General features: G+C 36.5%; 3 protein-coding genes across 3 annotated transcripts; all 3 read left to right on the top strand.

Annotated features, from left to right (window-relative positions):
* Positions 1–1,207: 1,207 nt before the first annotated feature.
* Positions 1,208–7,704, top strand: LOC135695973 (cytochrome P450 4F4). The gene is made up of 6 exons (XM_065215216.2): positions 1,208–2,117; positions 2,901–3,142; positions 3,280–3,576; positions 4,315–4,551; positions 4,704–4,980; positions 5,779–7,704. Exons 1-6 carry the CDS (start codon positions 1,874–1,876, stop codon positions 6,009–6,011), a joined length of 1,530 nt encoding a protein of 509 aa, XP_065071288.2. The 5' UTR covers positions 1,208–1,873; the 3' UTR covers positions 6,012–7,704.
* Positions 7,705–7,859: 155 nt separating this feature from the next.
* On the top strand, positions 7,860–14,347 carry LOC135695975 (uncharacterized). Its single transcript, XM_065215217.2, has 6 exons — positions 7,860–8,320; positions 9,682–9,923; positions 11,224–11,520; positions 11,901–12,137; positions 12,461–12,737; positions 13,425–14,347. Exons 1-6 carry the CDS (start codon positions 8,077–8,079, stop codon positions 13,655–13,657), a joined length of 1,530 nt encoding a protein of 509 aa, XP_065071289.2. The 5' UTR covers positions 7,860–8,076; the 3' UTR covers positions 13,658–14,347.
* A 2,580-nt stretch (positions 14,348–16,927) lies between these two features.
* On the top strand, positions 16,928–24,565 carry LOC135695976 (uncharacterized). Its single transcript, XM_065215218.2, has 6 exons — positions 16,928–17,377; positions 18,381–18,622; positions 19,897–20,193; positions 22,192–22,428; positions 22,967–23,243; positions 24,173–24,565. Exons 1-6 carry the CDS (start codon positions 17,137–17,139, stop codon positions 24,400–24,402), a joined length of 1,524 nt encoding a protein of 507 aa, XP_065071290.2. The 5' UTR covers positions 16,928–17,136; the 3' UTR covers positions 24,403–24,565.
* The last annotated feature ends 234 nt before the right edge of the window (positions 24,566–24,799 follow it).

Below are 24,799 nucleotides of genomic sequence, written 5' to 3' on the forward strand. Positions count from 1 at the left end.
CAAAGCAATACGACGACGAGAATCCAATGAAAGGAGATAGAATTTTCAAAATAAATTATATTTGAATTTAATTTATTTTGAAAATTTTATCTCGTCACATTGAATTCTCGTCGTCGTATTGCTTTGTTCCTGAATATCTTTCGTATTACTACTCATTGCAAGATTCAAAGCATGCGGCGGACAGCCTACCCTGCGGCTCTTCCTTCTTACACAAAATAGGCTTTGTTTGCTTGAACCAGTTTGGGTTCCAAAAACTGCACTGTATAATGACATGTCTATTGAATGTTATAGACCCCTGGTTCAAGAATCTGATGATGAAGAGTCTGATGAGGGGAAGACAAACTTAAGTATATTTCTTGATCTCAAAAAGGCATTCGATACCGTTGACCATAAAATCCTATTGTCGAAGTTACGAGAGTATGGTGCTGACGGCACTTCCCACAGCTGGTTCACTTCTTATCTGATCAATAGGGAGCAGTTCTGTTATTTTGACGGATCCACTTCCAGCAAAAGCAGCATTGAGTGCGGTATTCCGCAGGGCTCGTGTTTGGGACCCTTACTCTTCATACTAAACATTAATGATTTTGAGAATTGTCTAAAAAGCACGATACCAAATATATATGCTGATGATACATGTGTGAATATCGCGTCAGAAAATCTGAATGAACTCCTAACAGATTTGAAAAACGAGCTGGAAAATATATCGAATTGGATAAGGATTAACAAACTTAGCTTGAACACCAGCAAAAGTGAGTATATGGCTATAGGCCATCGGCGACAACTAAACAAAGTAGGTAATGATTTGCCAGACCTTGTCCTCGAAAATGAAGTTAACAAAAGGGTTGACAAAACAAAATACTTGGGGATCAACATCGACGAAAGCCTTAATTGGAGAGAGCAGTACAGAACTATTAAAAACAAGCTGAAAGGGGGCTTGAGCTCCTTAAGAAAGTTGAACAACATCCTTCCGCAAAGGAAACTTGATCAAGTTCACAAAGCTCTCTTAAAAAGCCATCTTCGCTATGTCAACATTGTTTGGAGTGCCCTCTCCAACACCAAACTATCCCAACTGCAACGTTTACAGACAAGGGCAAAAAGGCTGATAGCGAATGCCAAGTATAAGGACGGATGAACTTGCAAATGACTCACTGTAAAGCCCTTGATCTCATTTGACCAAGGAGTCATGACATATAGAATCTTGCATGACCTCTTTCCCGAAAATCTTCGCCATAAAATCACTGAAAAATCCATGGTTTCAGAGAATAGAAACAGAAACCGTGGAGACCTGCAAATTCCCAAAGTTAGGTTAGAGTATGCAAAGCGAGGTTTCTATTTCTCTGGTGTCAAAAACTGGAATGATATCCCTAACAACATTCGAGAAAAAGAATCCATCGCTCGTTTTAAAACAGGTATTAAAGAGTATCTTTCGAACCTTCCACAGGACCCAAACACAACCCCTTGGTAGAGCAGCAATATGCAAATAGTTCTTTTTTTGCTGAAAGGAATCTCGTGTAAATAAATATTGATTGATTGATCAGGCTTGACAGAGTTGAGAAGTTCATCTTCATTCAATAAAAGTTCTTCTTCTTCTTGACAAATTGCGGATTGAAAGATGCGCTCGAAAAACTGAGGAGGTTCTAGGATGTGGAGGGTTTCAATTCTTTGAATAGCGGATTGGATCGTGTGACCGGAAGAAGTCTCACATCAGAACGTAATAAACTGTGCCGAAGGCGCTTCTATAGCATTAATCTGTGCAAGCACCGTGACCTCGATGTGGGGAAGAGTGCAAGCAATTTTGTTATCATGAGACCTGTGCGGACCTTTGGTACATAATCGAAATTACTACTCGCGGGCTAAATACATCAAGAAAAAAATGGGTATTGTGTCCGTGATTGTCGTGTGTGTTCTAATTATATCACTCATTATGGCAACATTAAAGAAACTGTACAACTTCTTTTTTGGTAGCCGTTTAAGCTCAAATATCCCGAGTCCGCCGGCCTATCCATTCCTCCGCCATGTACCATATTTTCTGCACGCTACAGATTATGACAAAAAAATGCAAAAATGGGAAGAAACCTACAAAAAGGATGGACTTTTCATGTTCGATGTCTTACTAGGTAAGAAATTTCCTTTCTCTTTGTTATATCTTCATTATCATTTAAATATTTGTTTATTTCTCATTGGCAAAGTTTGCATGTCAGGGCTCACGCCAAGAATTTGAAAGTGGGGGCAGGGGGGCTAGGCTGACGAGAATGGGGTGGCCGAGGCTTCTTCCACCTCTTATTGCAGCTTCGAAACTTTTTGCTTTACAAAAAAGTGAGGGGCCCTGGCCCACCTGTACCCACCAGAAACCCACCTGTACCCAGTGGCATCGGCTGTGGTTGTTTAAGAGGAGCTTCATGAGTTAGCAAAGCTAACCCACAATAGGGAATCCACCAGTATTGAAAGTAATACAGTTTTTGCTGTGATCTCAGGTGTGCACGAACAAAAATCAAAGTGTCAATTGTGCATTGGTTAGCAAGTGTGCACTTCTTTTGTGTGCATCCATGGCTGGCAGCACCAAAAAATATGATGTTCTATGGATAAATGAGAATGCATTCTAAGCTCATGTCCTTGTGTCCCTTCAGTGTGATATCCTCAACACCAAAGACCTGTAGATTTTACTTTTGTTAGGTGCATGTTTACAAAAGGAGCAAGTTTAGCACACACAAAAGGTCAATATTTCATCTGATGTTCTTAGGTTCCTGTACATGCATATCAAAATTTGGCTAAAATAATTTGCTATAGTTCTTGAGCTGCCTTACTCTATAACAGGTACAGCAACAGGGACCCGATTATTTTACTGACAGGCTTGAATTTTAGTTTGAAAGAGTTCATGAAATTTTGTATGCCTCTTTTAGGTCCAGAGAGGGTTTGTATTTTGAGAGAGGATTTTATCAAGCAGGTTCTTGTAACAAAATGTACAAAGTATGGTAGACCAAAGGTGCTACAAAGTGTGTTTCCAAAGATGGAAAAAGGTGTTTTTATGGTTAATGGTAAAGAACATGCATGGCAAAGGAAAATGTTGAACCCTTCGTTCTCCTTTTCATCTTTACTGTCATTTGTGGAAATCTTTGATGCCAACACAAACAATTTGATAAAGGTATGTGTTATCAACATTAGGGAAAGCTATTGAGAAAATTGTAAAGCTCTGCATTATCAACTGACTTTAACAGCCTATATTTTATTGTTCATCTTACTTTTTAGAAAAAGTGCTGATCTTTTATTTATTTCTTCTAGTATTGGAAAGACAAAGCTGAAAGCTCTTTGTCTGGAGTAGCTGAGGCAGACATTCATAGGGATTTAAGCAAATTAGCTTTGGATACTATAGGGGAGACAGCTTTTGGATATAATTTCAATACACTCATTTCTGGAGAAAATAAAGTCAGTCAGGCTGTAGAGCTCATTTTGTCAGGAAAAATGAGTGTGGTTGCAAGAGTATTGAGAAAATACATACCATTCTATGACATGATTCCTTTCCCAGAAAATGTCCAATTGAAGGAAGCTGCAGAAGTAATGAATGATTTTGTAAATGAGGTGAGCAAACCTTTTGCTTATCTGTAGCCATTAAAGAAATAGCAAATCAATATGTTTTCTCAAAGTTTTGATCAGAATTGTAAGATTTTTCATTTTGTAAAGTTGCCATTTATGTGCAGATGTCTGTCCAAACTAAAGCAGGGATGGGCATCCTGGAGTATTCTGGAAATAAGGAATTGGTTCACAGATACAAATCCCATTCTAGACCATACTACCCACCAGGATACAGAACATCATAAAGTCTAGCCTCAGGTAAAAAGGCTGGGCATCACAGGGTTCAATCATGATGTATTGTTGATTGTTTTATGTGTGGTGGATATCATTTATCATTATGGGTTATCATTAATTCACACAAATTGCAGGTCAACTATCATACATTTAATTAACAAATTGTGTTATAGACTAACATTCATTGCTACAGCTGAAGAAAATTATTTTGACTGTGACTCTTTCATTACTTGAGATCTTAAGCTCTGAAGAGTGGGAAACAAAAGGCTCAATAGTTTGAAAATGATTCCTTTTTTAAAGCCATTTTAAATTCTGTGCCAATAAAAAGTTTTTTGACCATCATACTCCTGATTTGTGGTTAATTGGTCTGGAACAACAAGATAATCAGCATCTAAAATGTATTTTAGAGGTATTTTGAACTTGCTGGGTACCAAAGAAATTTGTTTTAGTGTACTTAATTAATGATATTGTACATTAATTGACAGTTTGCTGACAACATTTGGTTTTCAGATTATCAAGAAAAAGCGAGAAGCATTGAAAAGTGGTGTAGATCCGAATGGTGTGGTATCAAAAGATTTGCTTGGTAAAATGATTCTATTACAAGATGAAGAGACAGGCAAAAGATTATCAGATGAAGTGATTGAAGCTCAAGTTCATACCTTCATGGTTGCTGGACATGAAACGACAAGTGTTTGCCTCACATGGACATTGTATCTTCTGGCAAAACATCCTGATGTTCAAGAGAAGGTGCACACATGTTTGTTTAACACATGCAGTTGATCAGTCACAAATGAAATACATTTATGTGTCTAAACTAATAGATCTGGCCATCATGAATGTTGATTAACTTATTAGATAACTACTTGAACACAACATAGAAACCATTCCTTTTATTGCAGGCCAGAAAAGAAGCTACATCTATTCTTGCTGGTACTGATGTGTTCCAAGGGGAACACCTTGAGGGCCTTAAATATGTAACAGCTGTCATAAAGGAATCCCTTCGCATCTATCCCCCTGCAGCAATCAATATGAGGGAAGCATTGCAGGATGATCAACTTGGGGAATACAGTATCCCAAAGGGAACATATATCCTGATTCCTGTTTGTGCTATTCATCATATAGAGGAGTTTTGGCCAAATCATGAGAAGTTTATGCCTGAAAGATTTCTTGCTGAAGGTATTTTTTACTCCATTATCCAGAAGTCTCCATGAAATTGCTCTTCTTAGTGTTTGCATTCATTCCTCTGAATTTAAAGAGCAGCTTAAAGGCAATCTGTCACGATGTTGATTGATTATTAGAACAAAGGGATTATTATTTATTGTTTCCAGTCCCCCTTTAATTTATGGCATTGTAAAAAATATTGTGGAGCGCTGGAATTGTGTTTAGGATATTGTCCTAGCTATTGTTCTCGTTAACCAATCCACAACGAGACAGATTGCCTTTAACAGTGAGCAGAGAATTTTAAGGATCCTTATATGTAGAGTAAAGTTCTATAAGAACGTTTCATTTTGATGTAACGATTATGGGTTATTGTGAAATTTACTTCATTGGTTCCCATGTTCCCATTGTAAACAAAAGGTTTGTTTTCATGAAATTCTCTTACTTTGGATTGACAATCGATTTATCTTTATATTGCAAAATTAATCTCCTTTACATTGCATTTTATTCTCCGAACTTTATTTTTATTTGATTTCACAATTTATGTTCTTCTTGCATCACCAACTAATTTTTCTTGGCATTGTAATTTAATTTATTCGATTGTTTTTTAAGTCGCATATTACTTATTTTTACATCGGCATTTGATATCTTCTTTGCATTGCCAATTGAATTTGTGATTTCTTTGCATCACAAATTGAGCATCTAGCTAATAATAAGGTCCTTTTTGTTGGTTGGTGAAGTATGTAAAATTTCGATGCATATGCCATTAGTTGGTCGCGATCCAAGAGAGACTTATTCTGTTCACTTCTTCAACAGGCACAAAGCAACCTGAAATGGGTAATTACAAATTCATACCGTTCTCAAATGGTCCTCGCAATTGTATTGGTTGGCGGTTTTCAATGATGGAAATGAAAGTTGTCATGGCAAAGCTACTGACTACATTCAAGTTTGAACTGGACCCGAGACAAGAAGAGATGCATACCAACATGGAGCTCACATTAAAGCCCCATCCAAAGCCGATTTTAAGAGTTTCGCCCATTGATGAGTAATTCCGAGGTGACATTTTATTTTTCTATAATGAACTGTCGTCACTGTTGCTAGCCCGCTCGGATGTTTAGTTCAGTTGTCATTTGTATTATCGATTATGCACGCGAAATTTACACATCAACGTGGATTCAAATAAACATAGAATTATATTTACACAGTATCACTTTTAGAACAATTTTTGACAGTAAACCTTTTTCCAGACAGGAATGGTAGTAAGCCGGAACTTTTTTAACATTTAGTTTGTAAGTTCCACGTTTTTAATGTGCTTGCGCATAATGTAGTATTCAAGTTATTGTATATTTACTTGTTTATAAAAAAATGATGAAGCCAAATTTAAACATCTTTGGTGAAAAGTTATGCTTTTTAAGAGAAGGTGAGGCTTTTTAATTTTTACTGGAAGCAAGCAAGCCTTTGAATCATTTGTCTGACTCTTGTCTTTGTTCCTCATTTGTCAATGTTCAGCAGTTCTATTTTTCTAATTATCAACAGCATTCCTCATTATTGTCCTTATTAGCCAGGCCTTTGCTTGTTACAGTGAATATTATATACTGTTTTAAGGAAACAGAATCCCATACCTATTTTATTGACAATCTAGCCCTTTGTTGTAGAGTCAATTTATAAAGTGTCCTAGGGAGCGAAATAAGGCTATCTCCGAATATAAACTAATAGGAGTGTGAATGGTCACAAGAAGAGTTCAAATGAAAGTCAAGCTAATGAATCTGTTCGGAAATGTTCGGTGGTTTTCTTTAAAGCTAACAGCGTAAGAAATTGTGGCTCAAAGGTAAAAAAACAAAAAAAGTAGACTTCTGGAAAAAGACAATGGCATCTTCACGCAAGACTTTGAAGCTTCTTTTTCGGGAGTTAAGTGTGCGATAAGACCCAGTTATGGTCTACCCACCTATTTACCCACCTACCATAGTCATTAAATTTTCCGACGATAACTTTTCCATCACTTTTTCCGACGATAACTTTTCCATCACTTTTTTCGAACTTTTACTCGCGCTTGTGCAAACGTATGCAACAACACAATAACGCTAGACATTTGTAGAGCGTTGTTCAACTAAGTAAAGCGGTGTTCAGTGAGAGGTCACCGAGCGTACTACACATTTAGACTCAATTTCTAAAGTGCAAAGATCTCAAGCGAGGTCACGTGATATTGGCGTTTAAAATATGCCAACTTGACAGTGTTAAAAGGGGTGTTTTAACATACTGAACAACGCTTGACAACATAAAGATCAATAGAAATGTTTAGGCGATTCACTGAAGATTTTATTCTTCTTTTTGAGTTTCCCTCAACCTCTCTGAGCCTTGCCAAACATCACTGAATGTCGCTTGTTAAGATTTCCAAACGTACTTTACATTCACGCTCTACAAATGGAGGGAAATTGCTTTTGACATTGATGGATAGCGTGACGTTTTCTAAGCTGCATTGCGTATCAATATCAGAGTCACTTTCCATGACCAACCATGCAGATTAAGTTTTTCAGTTAAAAAGATACTGACATTCCTTGCCGCAGATTAAAAAGGATTTGTATCTTGTCGTGTATTGCTGCGTACATTTCTTTGTCACCTAAGATTTGGATAGTCATTGTGTGAATGTCAGGTAGAATTTAGGAGATATTTTCTGTGATATATTTATTCAGAAATCTTGTTAGCCTCGTTGTTAATTCGACTGTTAGAAAGTTGTTATGCAAATTGCATCAAACGTTTTTGAAGTCATCCTCCTACTGATCTAAGAAATAAGTCACCAAGCCGCCTCTCGTGGAAATCTGTTGATTATCGAATAACGATGTTCAATGGCCTTATTGTTCCATCAAATGAAAAGAAACTGTTAAGCAGTAGCAGAGCAGCTCAGGCTGATTAGCGTGAACAATTCGAATATGATGATTGTGTAGGTCTCAAGGTTTTTGTTTCTGTCACTAACCACTGTGACATGATCCGACATGTTATGGCTGTTCCTATTTAGGTAGCCCATGTGCCTTTCAATCTAAAATTCAAAGAGAACAAGGTACATACCATTCAGAAGCAAAATAAACAATAGTTGCATCTTCTGTATGCAATAAAGAAATGGCTACTTTTTCCGTTATCGTTGCTGGTGCTCTGGTGGTATCACTCTGTGTTGCAATATTCAAGAAACTTTACCACTCGTTGTTTGGCTGTCTTCAAATTAAAGATATTCCCAGCCCGGCTGCCTACCCAATCCTTCGTCATATGCCGTACTTCCTTGACAGCGTTGATGATGATAAAAAACTATGTGCATGGGCAGAAGCGTTTAAAAAAGAAGGGATATTCAAGTTTGATCCATTGCTAGGTATGTTATATTTATGGAAATTTTGAATCTTAATGTCGTGATGAAAATCAATAGGTCATCATTTGCTATCAACATTGCAACTTATATAAGTGTACTAACTATTTTACTATGACCGACCATTTTCAATGACCAAAATCTCAACTGCATTCTTTGATCTGGGTCTTTGGTAAATTAGGTATGAATAAATACCCCTTCCCAAAGACTCGGTCAACGAAAAAACAGGATAATGTGGAAGAATGATACGAAGACTTCTCATTTTTCCTATCCCAAATAGGTGAGTCCTATTTGTGTTCCGGAGTAACTGCTTGAATCTAGAATATAAGCATTTTTGGCTAACTACGAAACGCTACATTACCCATTGAAGAACACTAGATAAAATTATCCAGGTCTCTTCCTTCACCCTAAAATGATGTTTACACCCTTCACCCGGTAATTATGATGCTTGGAACCTGAAAAACATTTTTTCCAACATGACATGCACTGCTATGAACATTTTTTTAAGGATTTTTGAGTGGTAGATGATTTTGCCCACGCTCACCACCACAAATTGTATGGGGTAAAAATCCTGGCTTGTTTCAAGGGCTAGGTGGGTTGTTTCGCACATATATCTTGAAGACAACTATTTGATTAAGATTTGTTTACTTACACTGTTTATGCACTTACCAGTGGAGCTATTTCACCAAAACATCATGATAATAGAAAAGATAATTTTTTGGTACCGCAAAATTTGAAGATGGCACGAATGTTTCCGGTGTAGTATGCTAATCAATCCCCCATGCAAAAGTGTCCCCTCTGAGGCAGTATGCGTTTCAGTAACCATAGAACGGGCAGCGTTTCAGTATTCAATATGAAGCGGAAGAAGCGTCATATTACACCGGCACATTGCCTGCACATTTGCATTATGTTAGCTCTTTGAATGGGCCTCACAGTGGCCTAGACATTTGGGGTAAAAGTAGCATTTTTCTTGTCAGCGGTGGGGAAGTCGTTGGGCTTGGTGGGGGTAATTCCTCCACCACTGCGTAGATGTTAAAAATGCCCTGCCACTTTCATTAAAAGTTAAACCAAAATCTTAAACTTTGTTTCTTTGTTACGGATTCAGGTTGGGACAATTTACACGATAAAAAGAAACTTGGTTTGGGTTCAACCTTGACTAGGTTTAACCTGGGCAGGCTCCAGCCTGGGTTGGGTTCAACTTGGTTCAACCGAGGTTAAAACTGTCGTGTACAGAGAACTCTGAAGGTGAAAGAGGGATGGTTTTTAAAAGATTATTCAAGCTCATTATTAATTACTTTTACTTGATCTTATCTTTTGAATTGACGATTTTGAAGGCCCCTTTTTTCAACTCGAGATTTTTTTCTTAGGTTCAGAGATTATCTGCGTTTTCAGGGAGGAATTTTTAAAAAAGATTCTGGTGAAAAACTGTACAAAATATGGTAGACCAACGAATCTTTCTAAAGTCTTCCCAAAGATAGCAAAAGGGGTTTTTATTGTTAATGGTAAAGAACATGCTTGGCAAAGAAAAATGTTGAATCCTGCCTTCTCATTTTCGTCATTAATGGCATTTGTAGAGGTATTTGATGCCAACACAAACAATTTGATAAAGGTATGTATAACATTTTCTTAAGGTGGCGGTGTAGCCTCAGTGTAGTCTCAAGTTTAGTTTAGATTTATTTAGTAGGCTTCCAAAGGTTTTCTTCTTAGAACTGATGTGCAATATAATTCCTTAGTTATATATAATTATGCCCATACCAATAATCCAGGAAATTGTTCAAGCTTTCAATGGGTAATTTCTCAATGCTTTGAAAACTTTCCTCAGCGAGCATAGAAAACAAAACGAGGCAGGGCATGGTAATATTTCACCCACCTTAATCAGCATGACGTCACTTTCTTCTCCCATGCTAGGATATAACAAAGAAATTACGAAGATTTTGCTCAGTTGTTACAAATTTCAAGTAGGATTGTAAAAATGATTTATAAACATCCCTGCATACGTTAAAAAATTGTATCGGGGAAGCCAGATACGATTTAAGGTCCTACAACGGTATCAAGCTCTGCAAATATTCAGCATGTTTTGGTATGAAGGAATGATGGCTCTCTTTCAAGGTCTACAGAGTGACGTTACAATTTTGTCTTGACTTAACCTAAAAAGAATCAAAATCTGTCATATAACAATCTTAAAAGGAAAAGCACTTGGAACCATACTGCTTGGTTTTTTGCAAAAACACGTATCACATAAGTGTTCACATTATGACAACTCAATGCTTAATACTCTTCGAGTGCTCACCCTTTTCAAGTCTCTTTGCCAACCAAACTCATGAACTCTATCCCACAACTCTACCTTCCTCTCTAGATCGTGTGAACTTTGGAATGCTCTACCCTCTTCCTACTTTCCAGACTCTTAAAACCTGTTTATTTTCAAAACAAACAAAAATAAAAAAATTTTATCTTTCCTCCGTCTCTTCCAAATCTCTCCTCACTTTCCCTTGCTAGGGCTTAGTATAGGCTGTTGAGCCTTTCCCTAACATTACCACCAAAGAAAAAATCGTTTGAGAAGTCCATTCATGCCGTTTGCCCGTCTTATAAAACTGTGCAGCATTGATCTGCCCTTCATCTTATAATTGCTTCCACTAGAATCATTTTAAGTTTCTTCTTTTGCTAACAAAAATCAAGTTATCATTGTTGTGTCTATGAAAAATAAAGAAAACCAAGGCACCTTTGTGACACGCCACCAAAAAAATCTTTCTTCTTTGCCTACCTGGGTCGAATAAACATGCATTTTGAGTTTCATGTTGTACCATTCCTGTTGATTATCCAGAATAGTCTTAACTTTTCTGATTAAGTTTGATTTGCTACTGCCACAGATTGTTCAGCTATCAATTTCTGATTCATCTTATCTTTCGTAGTGCTGGAAAGATAACGCTGAAAGCTCCTTGTCGGGGGTTGCAGAGGTAGACATTCACAAGGATTTCAGTAAACTGACTTTAGATGTTATTGGGGAAACTGCATTTGGTTATAATTTCAATACACTTACTACTGGGGAAAACAAAATCAGTCAATCTGTTGAGCTCATTTTATCAGGAAAAATTGGTGTTGTTGCAAGAGTTTTGAGAAGATACATACCATTCTATGACATGATTCCATTTCCAGGAAATATCAAATTGAAGAATGCAGCCAAAGTTGCTAATTCAGTTGTCACTGAGGTATTGTTTTGTTACTGATTTCCCCTCTAGCATAATCTACATTACGTTTCTATTCAACATTTCAGTATGTTTCAAAAAATTGAGTATGTTGTATATGTATATGTTGTAAGAAGAGAACACCCTATTTAAGAAATTGTATTTTAATTCTTTTCTTCTAGTGAAAAACAGACGGTACAGGGAATAATTTTTCTCAAGTCATGATTATCCTATTGTCTGAATATTTGAAATAAAAGAAAGATGAAAAAGATGAAAGAGGGATTTTGCGATGTTGGCAACAACAGAAGATATAAGATACATTTAGTCTCAATACATCGTTGTTTTTTATGTGACTGTAAATATTCGGACTGGTGAATATATCTGAGATCTTCTTTGACTTTTAGATTATCAAGAAAAAGCGGGAAATGTTAAGCGGTGGCGTGGATCCTAATGGTGATTTGTCAAAAGATTTGCTTGGAAAAATGATATTGCTGCAGGATGAGGAAACAGGCCAGCAGTTATCTGATGAAGTGATTGAATCACAAGTTTTTACCTTCATGGTTGCTGGACATGAAACAACAAGTGTTGCCCTAACGTGGACATTCTATCTTTTGGCAAAGCATCCTGATGTTCAAGAGAAGGTATATGCAGGCTGCAATCGTTTGTTTGGTTCTTGATCCCATGATGCAATATTTCATTCTTGTAGTATGAATTGGGCTATTGATCAATAAAGCATGGACTCCTTGCATGATGGTACCCCTCATTTGAATGTGTCTTTCATCATCAAAGCAATATTTCTTTTCTCACTCTAAATCACGTTTGGTATTATTTCCTCTATTTAAGAACTGAAATGTCAGTGCTGTCTGTTTTAGTTTCATTTGCGTTTCTTGGACTGGTTTTGACTGTTGATTTTAGTGATTGTTGTTTCAAAACCACAACTTCACAACACTGGCTTTCTTTCCAGGCAAGAGAAGAAGCAAAGACTGTCCTTTGTAGTTCAAATGTAGTTCGAAGTGAGCATCTTGAAAATCTTCGCTACATAACTGCGGTTTTAAATGAATCTCTCCGGATGTATCCCCCTGGTGCAGTCTTTCGGAGGGAGGTTTTGCAAGACGATGAAATCGGGGGCTACAAAATCCCCAAAGGTGCAAATATAATCGTCCCAGTGTGTGTTATGCACCATATGGAGGAGAACTGGCATTACCACAACCAGTTTTCACCAGAAAGATTTCTCATCGAAGGTAAGTAGACAATCGGGGACTTTTCATAACTTCTTGAGAGATACAAGATGATTTTATGGTCAAGACCAAGGTCAATATGTAAGGCTACATGAAATTTTTTTTCTTGAGCATTTCTATAAGGTACTAAAGTCTGACATCAACAAAATCTATTTTTTAGAATTTTGGACTTTTACCAAGTAAGCTAAAAAGAACGGCCACTCTATAAGTCCACAATCGATTGAAGAATTAAAAGAGCCGAGTTTTGTGATGTCATCATTTTGATACTCTTTTCATCCTCAAAATTTTTGCTACTTCTCTCTTCATAGGCTTGGCTTTGTTCATTCAATATTCGATATGAATTCTGTATACCATTCATATGTATTTGAAAAAAGAAATTATTTTTTTGATTGCATTGTCTGGGGCGTGCGAGAGAAGTTGTTATTCTACGTTTAAGTTTTAATTGCAATTATCTATCAACTCCTTTCGCAAAACCTTCATAAATATATGAGGTTGTTAGTTGCTACACCGAGTTTCAAGCATAATGCGATCATCAGGCACCTTAGCAGCTCTGCATATACGGCAACGAGCACTTTATGACAGACCAGTAAACAGTTATTTCCATTTCTTTATTCAAATATGCATATAGATACTTCTTTATAAATACTTTTATATAGATGATAAGAATACTAATCAAATTTTTTTGCACAGGAGAAAAGCAGCCCGAAGTTGGTAATTACAAGTTCATGCCATTTTCCAATGGGCCTCGTAACTGTATTGGACGGAAGTTTGCAGTGATGGAAATGAAAGTAATCGTTGCAAAACTACTGACCACATTCAAGTTCAATCTGGGCCCAAGACAAGAACCGATGCATACCAAACTGCAACTCACGTTGAAGCCCCATCCGAAGCCAGTTTTGAGAATTTCTCCCCTCGAAGACTGAAATTTCTCTGATTAAAGGCACAGACTTTTGGTATAATGTTATTCTATGTTCCATTTACGCAGGTTTTCCCAATCATTTTCCTGTAGCTCAGTTAGTCTATATTATCATATATAATCTTACATAGTATTTCTATATAATTCTCTATTAAATGTCTATATAGTTCATACTTGCAGTAATGTTCAGGAACAGAATTTTCTTTTTCCGCGTCTCCCTCAGAAAAACTAAGCCATAACCCGCAAAATTTCAGGGTTTTAGGCTACGTTCTCTAGAATGACCAAGCAATTCAATTTGCTCCTGGATAATGATACAGAATAACATATGAACTTCTTTTCGTGGCTCCCTCAGAAAAACTGAGCTGTAACGATGATTGTTGGCTGCTGGTTCGTTACCATAAGTCGCTCGTTAAAAGCATAGACTTTCGTGGTCATTTCTGTTATTTAAAGTAATACACCATGACTCTGTTTTGAATTTTGGGAAGGAAATGAACATGTGTCACTCCTCTCAAGGAAGGAGCTCATTTTGTCCTCTCCTCAGACCGATACGTCATCACTTATAGTAGCCTTGTATCCAGACCCATACAGTTTTTGACAGCATAGTTTTTCAGACGATCTTCACGTGGTCTATAATTTCTTCAGATCATGTTACATCAAGGTAGATGCCTGGGTGGTCCCCTAGCTTAAATTTTTTCAGCCAACAAGAGGTCTGTGGAAATTTCTTGTGATTAAAGTATAACAGAGTGTGAGAGGATGCGCAAACAATGTCAAAAATAACTAATAACAGTAAATTTAGCAAAGTTGAAATGCAAATAAATCGTACAAATTCTTGTGAAGCTACAAATGTCATAAACTCTTTGTTAACGGCTATGGTAATCTGCAAGAGCAATGACGATTAATTATAAAACCCAATACAATTTTTGCAAAGATTTATTTTTATTTATTTACATTACGACCAGTGTGCGACTAAGCTACCAAATGATATGCAGCCCACTGAAGCAAAAACGTCACCAAATGTTTGCCATTTTCAACTCTATAGCCTTAGTCTCAAAGTAAAAACTCCGCTTGGCTTCAGCCAACCCTTTCTAAAATACTCCTTTACAAACCAACCGATGGTGCATTCAATAAAGGCCAATTTCCTATACAAATCAAAAGAACATAGCAAAGAACCCTAGTGTAACAATTTTCCAACTCACTTTCAAGTTATTTTTCTTGAGAGGTTGTAAATCTAACCAGTGCTTGCCACGTGAAATAAAACTTTGCAAATGAAGGGTCTGATTATCGGAGCTGTCTAGTTTCCATACTGCTCGACCTGATGACGAAATTAGTTTACCCTAAACCTAACCCTAAACCTAACCCTAAACCTAACCCTAAACCTAACCCTAAACCTAACCCTAACCCTAACCCTAACCCTAAACCTAACCCTAACCCTAACCCTAACCCTAACCCTTTACTTGAAATAATTAATCATACTAATTTATGACTATTAATCATGCTTCTTTATGACTATCAGGTCGAGCAGTATGGAAACTAGACAATTCCTTGATTATCAGGCTACCTCACACGGGGCACCATTGTAATGCATATACGGCAGCTCAGCAAACATGCAGACTTCGTTAAAATATTGGGCGATATTTACGGAATAAAACAATGTACTTTGGCGTCAAAGAACTTTTTTGATTGGAGTAAAGCATATCTTTCAAACTGAAGGACATCATTCCTTTTTTCAAGCTACCTACATATTCGAACAGTGAGACGCTTGTACCCAAAGTTAGGTGGTAACATAGATGTTGACCATAGTCTATTCACAATACTTCGACTTGGTTTCGTCTGTTTTGACTTACTGTGATAGGTTTCACAAAAAATGATGGGGTAGAAATAAAAGAATATGACAAAATTTCCAATAACGGAACATAGATAATAGCCATTTAACACTTGTTGCTTGTTTATGAAATTAGCCCATTATATATGATAATTATATTAATCCCCATTCCGCTTACCAAAATATGCAGGTGTTTTCTTTATGGAGCAACTTATTTTAAAACGAACCAAAAACTTAATATTGAAAATTAGGATCAGGTCATAGCAGTGTTTGTAATGCCTATGATATTTTCAAGAAATTGGAAAGATTGCATTCCATTAGCAGTCTACTTTGCTGGTGTGTATGGCATTGTATGGCATTAACCTTCGTACTGTGTTTATACTGCTGCATAGCAAGTACTTTTTTATGTGCATATTCTAAAACTTTTGCATATATATGGAATTGTTATTTCTCGAATGAAGACAAGTTGAATTTTGTTATACCATGCTATTGCTTAAAAACATCTTGATCAGATTTTTGGCTGAAGTGATTTGTTGAAATTCTTTAGGAAATGGAATGTTCCTTTTGTAGTTGTTTGGAAAGTTTGAAATTGATGGAACCTTGAAAGAATGTTACAATAGCAACACGGTGTTTATTGTGGGGAAAGAAAATTTCATTTTGCTTCGTGCAGAAGTAATAGATGTTTTAGGTGTATCTCTAAATGATGATTCATTTGCCAAATGGATTTTCCGCTTGTGGCCCTTATCTTTTAAGTATTTCGATTTCAAATGTCATACAATGTATAATTTACAATGATTTATAATGTATACGCATGATTAAGTTGAATAGAAATCACATCTGAAAGCACCATTGTGAGCACTGAAGGGACCTTCTGTGATTAAAAAGCGATTTGCTAATCGCTTTGTATTTCGCAACACGTTATGACAAAATCTTACCTTTTGATTCAGTCAAGGTTCCCTGTTTGTTTGATACCTGGCGTTTGAATTTACATTCTACTCTCTTAAACGAGGACGTTGTAGTTGTAAAAACAGCCGGAAACTAATTAACCTAGAACTTATTTGAACTCGTTGTTATATACAGGCCCGTCGCTAGCAATCGTGCCCAAGTGAGGTTTCCTAGTCCCATTTGCAAACAAAGTGGGTAAGCCATCCATTGGAAATTTACCAACTAAGCGCTCCTATATGGCAAAAAACTCCTCGTTTTTGCAATGGAAATTTCCAAGAGGGGTGTCACCCCATGCGCCCCCCCCTATAGTGCCGGGCCTGGTAATATATTTAGTATCAAATGTAATTTAAAACCACAGGAACAGTTAACTCGAGGACAAAACCCTAAACTAAGAGTGTTCTGAATTTAGTTTCACGTTGACGCTTTGTTCTAAACTATCGATTCTTCAAATGTCCAGATTTTTGTCTCGCTTTCATGTGGTTATTTTGAGTTTATGATCTTAATAGCGTTCTTGTAATTCTGATCCATACTGCGTGGCGAAGAATTTGAACTAGGGTTCAAAATAAGTAATTATGAGAGTGTAAGATTACCCAAGCATTGAACTGAAGAGATCTAAGCGAAACAGGCCACAATGACATGCGCAAGCCAACCGCATGTATCAGAAGAGGCAAGTCGGTTGGAGACGGGCAGATTCCATTCGATCTGGATCTTGAAACGAAATGCCATTGTTAGTCTTAATTGCTGGTTCGCTGGCTTTCACTTTCATTGTGGTGATGCTGAAGAAGCTTTTTGATTTCCTTTTTAGATCGCATAACAGCCACGATATTCCTAGCCCGCCGGCCTACCCAATTCTGAAGCATTTGCCGTATTTTTTGGACACATCTAATGAAGACAAATACCTATTGAAATGGAGCGAAAATTTTAGAAATGATGGAATTTTCAAGTTCAACCCATTGCTAGGTAGGTTTTGTTCTTGCGAAGTTCATTTTCATGGCAATAGCACAATGTCAGTTTTTACTAACTTACGAGTAGTTATGCAGATCTGGACTTTATATCTGCCTGGGTTATTATCACGATAACTAACAAATATTTGTACATTTAAAAGCCTTTACTTTGTTATGAGAATCACTCAAATTGCTAAGGAAGCAAGATTGCTGGTTTGTGGTTCCTTGCTTCAAATCCATGGTCTCAAGTTTCGGTTCATGCTTTTTTTTGAATTTTTAAACTCTATTGAATACCCTAGGTCACATGGCTTAAATAGTTCCAAGCATATCACCTTGCAACTCAGGAGGTATTTGTTCGTAATCTAGGCTTTGATGTGGTAATTTTTCCCACAATTCACATCATAAGATGGCGGGAAAATTACTATAGGTTTCAAACGACTGTATGGGTATTGGTATTTTAGTTCTAAGCAGCATTCATTTGTTACAATTTATAGATATTGTTGGTATGACTAGTTACATTTCAGTATCAATTCCCTGTTTACCTTGTAATCAAACAGACGATTAGCGGGAACTGTCTTGGGAGATGGGAGGTAACCAATGCGGCCGGTTTCAAATCAAGTAGCCTTGGCACGACTTCGCTTGATTCAAACCGCAAATTAGCAAATCGGCGAATGCACTATCCTGGCGCGTAATTTGAAATGCGTTCTCTCTGCTGCATAACTTGAGCGAATCATGTGGCTAAGAGCATTACCATAAATACTAAGTTTTGTCCCATCTAAAATGAATATCTTCTTAAATAAGCCCGCTCTCTCCATTACACGCCCCCTCCCCAATGAGATGCATGTTACCATAAGAGATGGTTACTAATCCAGCTAATCCTAATGATACGATAAATTCTACATTCTTATCTTTCAAAAAGCATTTGAATTTCAATCGTAATTTGAAGTAACTATAATAAAAATCATTTGATGTGTGTTCTATTGATGCAACCTTTTTTAAACATGAAGTATATTCTTCAGGTGCAGAGAACATATGTGTTTTGAGGGATGAGTTTCTCAAACAGGTTCTTGTCAAAAATTGTACAAAATACGGTAGGCCCGAATTAATTACTTGGGCCTTTCCAAAGATGAAGAGAGGGCTGTTTATGACAAATGGTAAAGAACATGCTTGGCAAAGAAAAATGTTGAATCCAGCATTCTCATTTTCGTCCTTAATGTCATTTGTTGAAGTGTTTGATGCCAATGCAGACAACTTAATCAAGGTAGATAATCAGCTTTATTTGAACAGCGTCATTTACACCCTCTTGTGCAGCCGGCATGCTGTCCGGTAACAGTTTTTCACGCGAGGAAAATATACTTAAATTGGTATTTTCATGCAGTACGATTTGAGGCCGGTTGCGAAAATATAGTCGCAAAGCATGCCGGTTGCACAAGAGCCTTTGAATTTGCCTTCAGTTCGTTTGAAAGTTTTTCTGTTTCTACCAGTGCTGAATGTAGAAGTCTTAATTGTTCAAAATTTACACGTTGTCAAGAAGATCCAATACCAAAGAAAACGAAAGTTCATGTTTTCTAGAAAACTTTAAATAGGATACCGGCCGAGGAGAGTCTTTCCCGGAGTCTTTATTTCAAGAAAATATTTTTTAATATATTCTATAACGTCTTGGTGTTATAAATTTAACGTCTTATAAAGACCAATTTTTCTCTAAGGTTTTGGGCAGTGATAACCCTATCCCGGGCAATCTAAAGTCCATCCGTTGAAGCATTACATTGGTCAGGATGAAATAATCCTTGAAAAATTGATATAAGCTGTCTATCGTTAATACACATTTAATCCAGGAGTTGAGCCTTTAGGTACGCCAGGAAGTATAAAAACACACCTGTCAAAGTATCTGCAAGAACTGCTGTTGTGTCTTTCTATGACGTTGGCTACTTTGAGAAAAATGATAATGCAGACATTGATATTCAGTTGCTTGTCGTCTCCAATAATTCAGATACTAGATTTGCGTCTCTTTAAAAAGATTGGTTCCGAATGTAGCATCTCCTAATACTGTCATTTGATGATAACGTATCGGTTGCGAATCGCCTATAACTGGGACCCTTGAAGTGTAGCTCAAAAGTTTGTCGATCTTCCCAAACACCATAACATAGATTGGTCGACTTTATACAATAGCCCGTTTGCTCAATTCGTTTATTTCACATGCTTTGAAAAATTAACATGATTTGGGTTATCCAATATGTTTTTCGGAGAAGAGGGAACTGTCATTTTATGAGTCGGGAATCAGGAATAAGCACATTTTTGTGATCGGGATTCGGTAGTCGATAACAACGGAATTCGGGAATTGATGGTCGGGAATCGGGCTAAAAAGGTAGTGGGAATTCGGGAATCAGGAGAGCTATTAATTACCCTTGAGTTATTGATGCATTTTATTTGGAATCATCACTTTGCTCGTTTTAAATAATGTAATTATGAAATAAGCATTTCTAAGAACATTCCACGAAGTGATAAATTTTTTCTAATTTATCTTTTCCTTCGTAGTGCTGGAAAAGTAAAGCTGAAGGATCTCTATCGGGGGTTGCAGAGGTAGACATTCACAAGGATTTCAGTAAACTGACTTTAGATGTTATTGGGGAAACTGCATTTGGTTATAATTTCAATACACTTACTACTGGAGAAAACGAAGTGAGCAATTCTGTTGAGCTCATCTTGTCAGGAAAAATTAGCGTGATGGCAATATTTTTGAGGAAATACCTACCGTTCTATGATTTGATTCCATTTCCAGAAAATGTCAAATTGAAACAGGCTGCTGACATAACAACTAATGTAGTTATCGAGGTAAGAATTACGATATTTTACCAGTTTGATTTGTATGCAAAAATTTGTATGCCAATTCTAGTCAAGTAGCTTGAGATAAAACAGGATGATTAGCTAGGGTTTCTGTACTTCTGTTGTATAAAGCTGCCAGTACCATTGACGAAGGAGCAAGGGGCACCAGGGGTATGCATCCACAATTTTTGGAAGATGCCCCTTTTTATAACTTTTGGGAAGTGACCCTTTTCTCTCATACTTTGTGCCCCTTTCTACCTGTGCCCCTCAAACTTTGAAACGTTACCGATGTCCCTGACTAAGACTCTGTTCAAAACCTGGGAACTTTATTTTATTTGTAATTCCTTTTCTAGAGACTTTTTTTATGAGCCCGGTCGAGAAGATTCAGTTAGATTGGCCCTTCAAACAAAACTTTTTCACTGCAGCAGCAAATTCCGGTCAAATCTAAAGAAATATCTAAATATTCAAACAAAGTAACTCGCGACCTAACTGTCCAAACAACATGATTTTTTAAGTATAAACTAACTTAAAGATGAAGATTTCAATTCTGAAGTCCATTTTTTATAATGTTCTATAGATAGCGAGATACAAAATCAATAACGTCAACCCGGAACGGAGAATAGTGCTGCCGCTTAAAGTCTACACGACCGGTTACTGTCGCATAAAGTTTAGACCCCAAAATGCATTCAGACCGGAATATCTAAACTCAACTGTGAAATTTTAGCTCCAATTGCAGTCAAACTTTGCTGATAGTAACCTTTCAAGCAAAATTCAGTTCGACTTTTACCATCAATTATTTATTTGCATCGAAGTTATTCCAAGAAGCTTACCTTGTGACAATCCCTAACAGTGTGACCAGATCTCAATTATGGAATTATGCCAAATTTGTCATGAAATAATGCTAGATTTGCAAAAATTATGCTAAATTTCAAATCAAGGCACCCCTGCTTGTAAAATAGGCTAGAGGATGCTCAGAATATCAAAAGTGACCAACGTTTCCATTTGGCCTTTTTGACCCCCAATCTAAAACACAGTGTACTCAAAATTGCCATATTTTCTACACAAAAAGGCAATTTAGATCAATGGTTTTGACATTCAAATTTCTCAACGCCTTGGCCGTCATAAATTGATTTGGCCGAAGAAGCAAAAGTTGGCAGAATTCTGGCAGCATGTTGCAGAAAATCACAAACAATGCAAAGGAAAATATGTTTTTTACATAGATGATATTCAAATTTGTTTTAGAATGATTTCAAAATTGCAATTAAGAAACATGAAACAACGTAAAAGATAACAGACAATGTAAGATAAATGTAAATGAAAGCTTTGTAACCTACAAAGCAAATTTTGATTACACTATCACTCCCCGCAATTGTCAAGAATTTAGCTTTTTGTGTACTGAATTTCGCTGGCTGAATTTGGCTGCCAACCATAAAATATTTGGCTGCCAACCGTTCCGAACAACTGGCTAAACATTGAAAGTGGAAAGTCACACATTCTTGTGTAAAGTGTTTCCATTTGGTGTCTAGACAACAGATCAATGGAAACAGCGATTTTTTAAAAACTATCAAAATTATGCGCGACATGGAAGTCGATCTTTCAAACTGGGATCATTCAAAGTAAGGTGCTTGACATGGAAGGGCATTGTCCCTGCAATCTACTTAAACTCGTTGTGTAAGGGAAAACGAAGCTTCGATTTGCTGTTCTTTCTTGGCTAAACGCACCTTTCAAGTGGACTGTGAAGCAAAGCTAGCCTTTATTGATCCAAAAAAAAGTTCTTGTCGCACTTCTTTTCTTTTTCCTTCCTCTGTAATGATTTTTCAAAACTTGTGAACTTTTACATTGATACTAATCCGAAAGGATCAATGCTCAATTAGGCTTCCCGTTTACACGGTATATGCTGGGTCCGACCAGGGGCGTCACGTCACATGACAGGTTTCTTAACCAAGGTATAGCCAAGCAAGTGCGAGATGGTTGACTATCAAGCGACCTTTTAGATTTGACTTTCAGATTATCAAGAAAAAACGAGAAATGTTAAGAAGTGGTGTGGATCCCAATGGTGACGTTTCCAAAGATTTACTTGGTAAAATGGTGTTATTACAAGACGAGGAGACAGGCAAGACACTATCAGATGAAGTGATTGAAGCTCAAGTTCACACCTTCATGGTTGCTGGACATGAAACAACAAGTGTTGGACTCACATGGACATTTTATCTTCTGGCAAAACATCCTGATGTTCAAGAGAAGGTATTTGAAAAGAATTTAAACGAAATCAAATTCTCTTTCCGTTGGGCTTTGTTCTCCACAGAAAAAGTCATAAATTTCATAGATTAGCATTAATTATCATTATCATGAATTTCTCAACTACTACTATTTCCAACAACACTCGTAATTGTTGAATGAGTACAACACTCATAATATGTGTTTACGTCTCAAGGCCTAAAGAATTCTTATGTCTGCTGTTTTTTAATCGTTTGGCGTGCATAAAAGGCTTCAGAACATCAACAATATCTTGCAAAAATCTCACGGAAATATCTGCTGTAATTGTTTAATGACAATAGATTTTCAACAAGTTTTTCAAAATTTATTGCATCAATTTTCTTCGAAATTTCGAAGTTGTCCCAATACTTTTTGAACGTAAATGAAATTTTTCATTCTGTAAATATTTGTGATTTTTGTAAAATTCAAGACCAAACAATCGATTAATCTTCAAGACAATTAATCTTATTCCAGACAATTAATCTTCAACTAAGACATTTTGAAATTAAATGTGTGCATTTTTCAGGCAAGAGAGGAGGCAAAATCTGTCCTCGGTAGTTCAAATGAGGTCCAAAGCGAGCATCTTGAAAAACTTCGTTACATCACTGCTGTTATAAATGAATCTCTCAGAATGTATCCACCCGCTGCATTCTTTAGAAGGGAAGTCCTGCAAGACGACCAGATGGGGGTTTACCAAATTCCAAAAGGTGCAGTTATTGTTATCCCTGTGCAGGCTCTGCATCACACTGAGGAGAACTGGTCTAAACATGACCAATTTTTGCCTGAGAGATTTCTTGCTGAAGGTCAGTAGCAGTGTGTTCCTTTATTAAATTCTATGAAAAGTTTTAAAACATTTATCTGTGTAATTTTTTGTCAAATGACTGTTCCTAATTTTATATCCTTTACAGGTTTTTGAGAAGAATTGCTTCTCAGATAACTTTTGAAAAGAACTGTTGCAAGGGTTTTTTGGCTTGAATGTTGAAAGATTTACAACAAATTTCTAAACAGCCTTGATCAATTTGACCGATTCCCTCCTTTTAAAGATAAGTTAAAACAATTCTATTTTGAGAAACAAAAATGAATTTATGATTCCAAAGTTAAATTTTTACCTAACAAATATAATTAGTTTTTGAAACATTATATTGCAACATTTATGTTATTGTAGCTTCAGATACAGGGCTCTTTTTTATAACAGCATTAGGTGTTTTGAAGAGGTTACCCAAGGTCTAAAAATTATCTATTTATTTGCTATTTAAGAAAATTATATTAATTTGAAGAATTTTTAGTTAATAAGGTCATGAAGGGCAAGAACTTTAAAGTAAAAACACCAAAATTTTTACTTCATTGATCCAAAACAAAGTAACGAATTAGTCCTGAACCAATTAGTTCTTAAATGATAAACATTTCTGGCGTTTTACCATGCATGTAGCATAGGGACAACTAATAAAACGATTAAAATGTTCACCAAATGGTGACATTTAAAAGGAAAACGTCTCTCCTGGTACTTAAGACTAATAAATCTTTGTCAGAAGGCTTGCTTGTGACAGAACATGATTCTCCAGAAAAAATAACATTTTTGTCAAATGTTTTGGGTTCAATAACCACTGACAATTTCAAAGAGGAATTAAGCTGGTACCATGAATTAGAAAAAGTCAGACTGATATATAAGAACACAGAAAAATAATATAAAAACAATTTTTAAAGTTGTCTTCAACATTATTCCTTTTCTCAGGGGAGAAACAACCAGAAATTGGTAATTACAAATTTATGCCATTTTCCAATGGACCTCGCAACTGCATTGGTCGGAGGTTTTCAATGATGGAGATGAAGGTTGTATTAGCAAAGTTGTTGACAACATTCAAGTTTGAGCTGGATCCAGGGCAAGAAGAAATTGGTACCAAACTGGTGCTTACGTTAAAGCCTGATCCTCAACCTATTTTAAGAATTTCCCTCATTGACTAAAAAGAGATTTTGTATAAACAACTAAGACTGCCTCTTGTTAATGAGATTCTGCAATATATACTTATGTTTTAGCAATACTTACCTATAATGGAAAGACATTTACCATCTACTTTTTACATTAATGTCACATATTGATGACGCAAAGAAAATACATTTATGGTGACTTATATTGACTTAATGATTAAACCTTGAATAGCTTTGAAAAAAGCAAACATTTAGTAAACTAAAGCTTTTCGTCTGACACTCTTCAGAGTTTAAAACGTCAGAACATAGATCGAAAACTCTACGCTAAATAATATATATACCCAGTTGTGGATCGAAATAGGCCAATCAGAAACACGAGCACATGACTGTAAAGGTTGACCAATCAGTGCCGCTTGCCTATTAGAATGTTACC

This window comes from Rhopilema esculentum, chromosome 14 (assembly GCF_057945365.1).
Source record: "Rhopilema esculentum isolate cy_ngs chromosome 14, ASM5794536v1, whole genome shotgun sequence".
NCBI lineage: Eukaryota > Metazoa > Cnidaria > Scyphozoa > Rhizostomeae > Rhizostomatidae > Rhopilema > Rhopilema esculentum.

What these genes read in the sequence shown, in the direction of transcription:
- LOC135695973 (XM_065215216.2), top strand. Translation starts at nt 1,874, where the DNA reads ATGGGTATTGTGTCCGTGATTGTCGTGTGTGTTCTAATTATATCACTC. An exon ending in CATGTTCGATGTCTTACTAG is followed by an intron (nt 2,118 to 2,900) that starts GTAAGAAATTTC and finishes TGCCTCTTTTAG; the next exon opens with GTCCAGAGAGGGTTTGTATT. An exon ending in TGAATGATTTTGTAAATGAG is followed by an intron (nt 3,577 to 4,314) that starts GTGAGCAAACCT and finishes TTTGGTTTTCAG; the next exon opens with ATTATCAAGAAAAAGCGAGA.
- LOC135695975 (XM_065215217.2), top strand. Translation starts at nt 8,077, where the DNA reads ATGGCTACTTTTTCCGTTATCGTTGCTGGTGCTCTGGTGGTATCACTC. An exon ending in ACACAAACAATTTGATAAAG is followed by an intron (nt 9,924 to 11,223) that starts GTATGTATAACA and finishes TATCTTTCGTAG; the next exon opens with TGCTGGAAAGATAACGCTGA. An exon ending in ATCCTGATGTTCAAGAGAAG is followed by an intron (nt 12,138 to 12,460) that starts GTATATGCAGGC and finishes CTTTCTTTCCAG; the next exon opens with GCAAGAGAAGAAGCAAAGAC.
- LOC135695976 (XM_065215218.2), top strand. Translation starts at nt 17,137, where the DNA reads ATGCCATTGTTAGTCTTAATTGCTGGTTCGCTGGCTTTCACTTTCATT. An exon ending in CAACTAATGTAGTTATCGAG is followed by an intron (nt 20,194 to 22,191) that starts GTAAGAATTACG and finishes TTTGACTTTCAG; the next exon opens with ATTATCAAGAAAAAACGAGA. An exon ending in TGAGAGATTTCTTGCTGAAG is followed by an intron (nt 23,244 to 24,172) that starts GTCAGTAGCAGT and finishes TCCTTTTCTCAG; the next exon opens with GGGAGAAACAACCAGAAATT.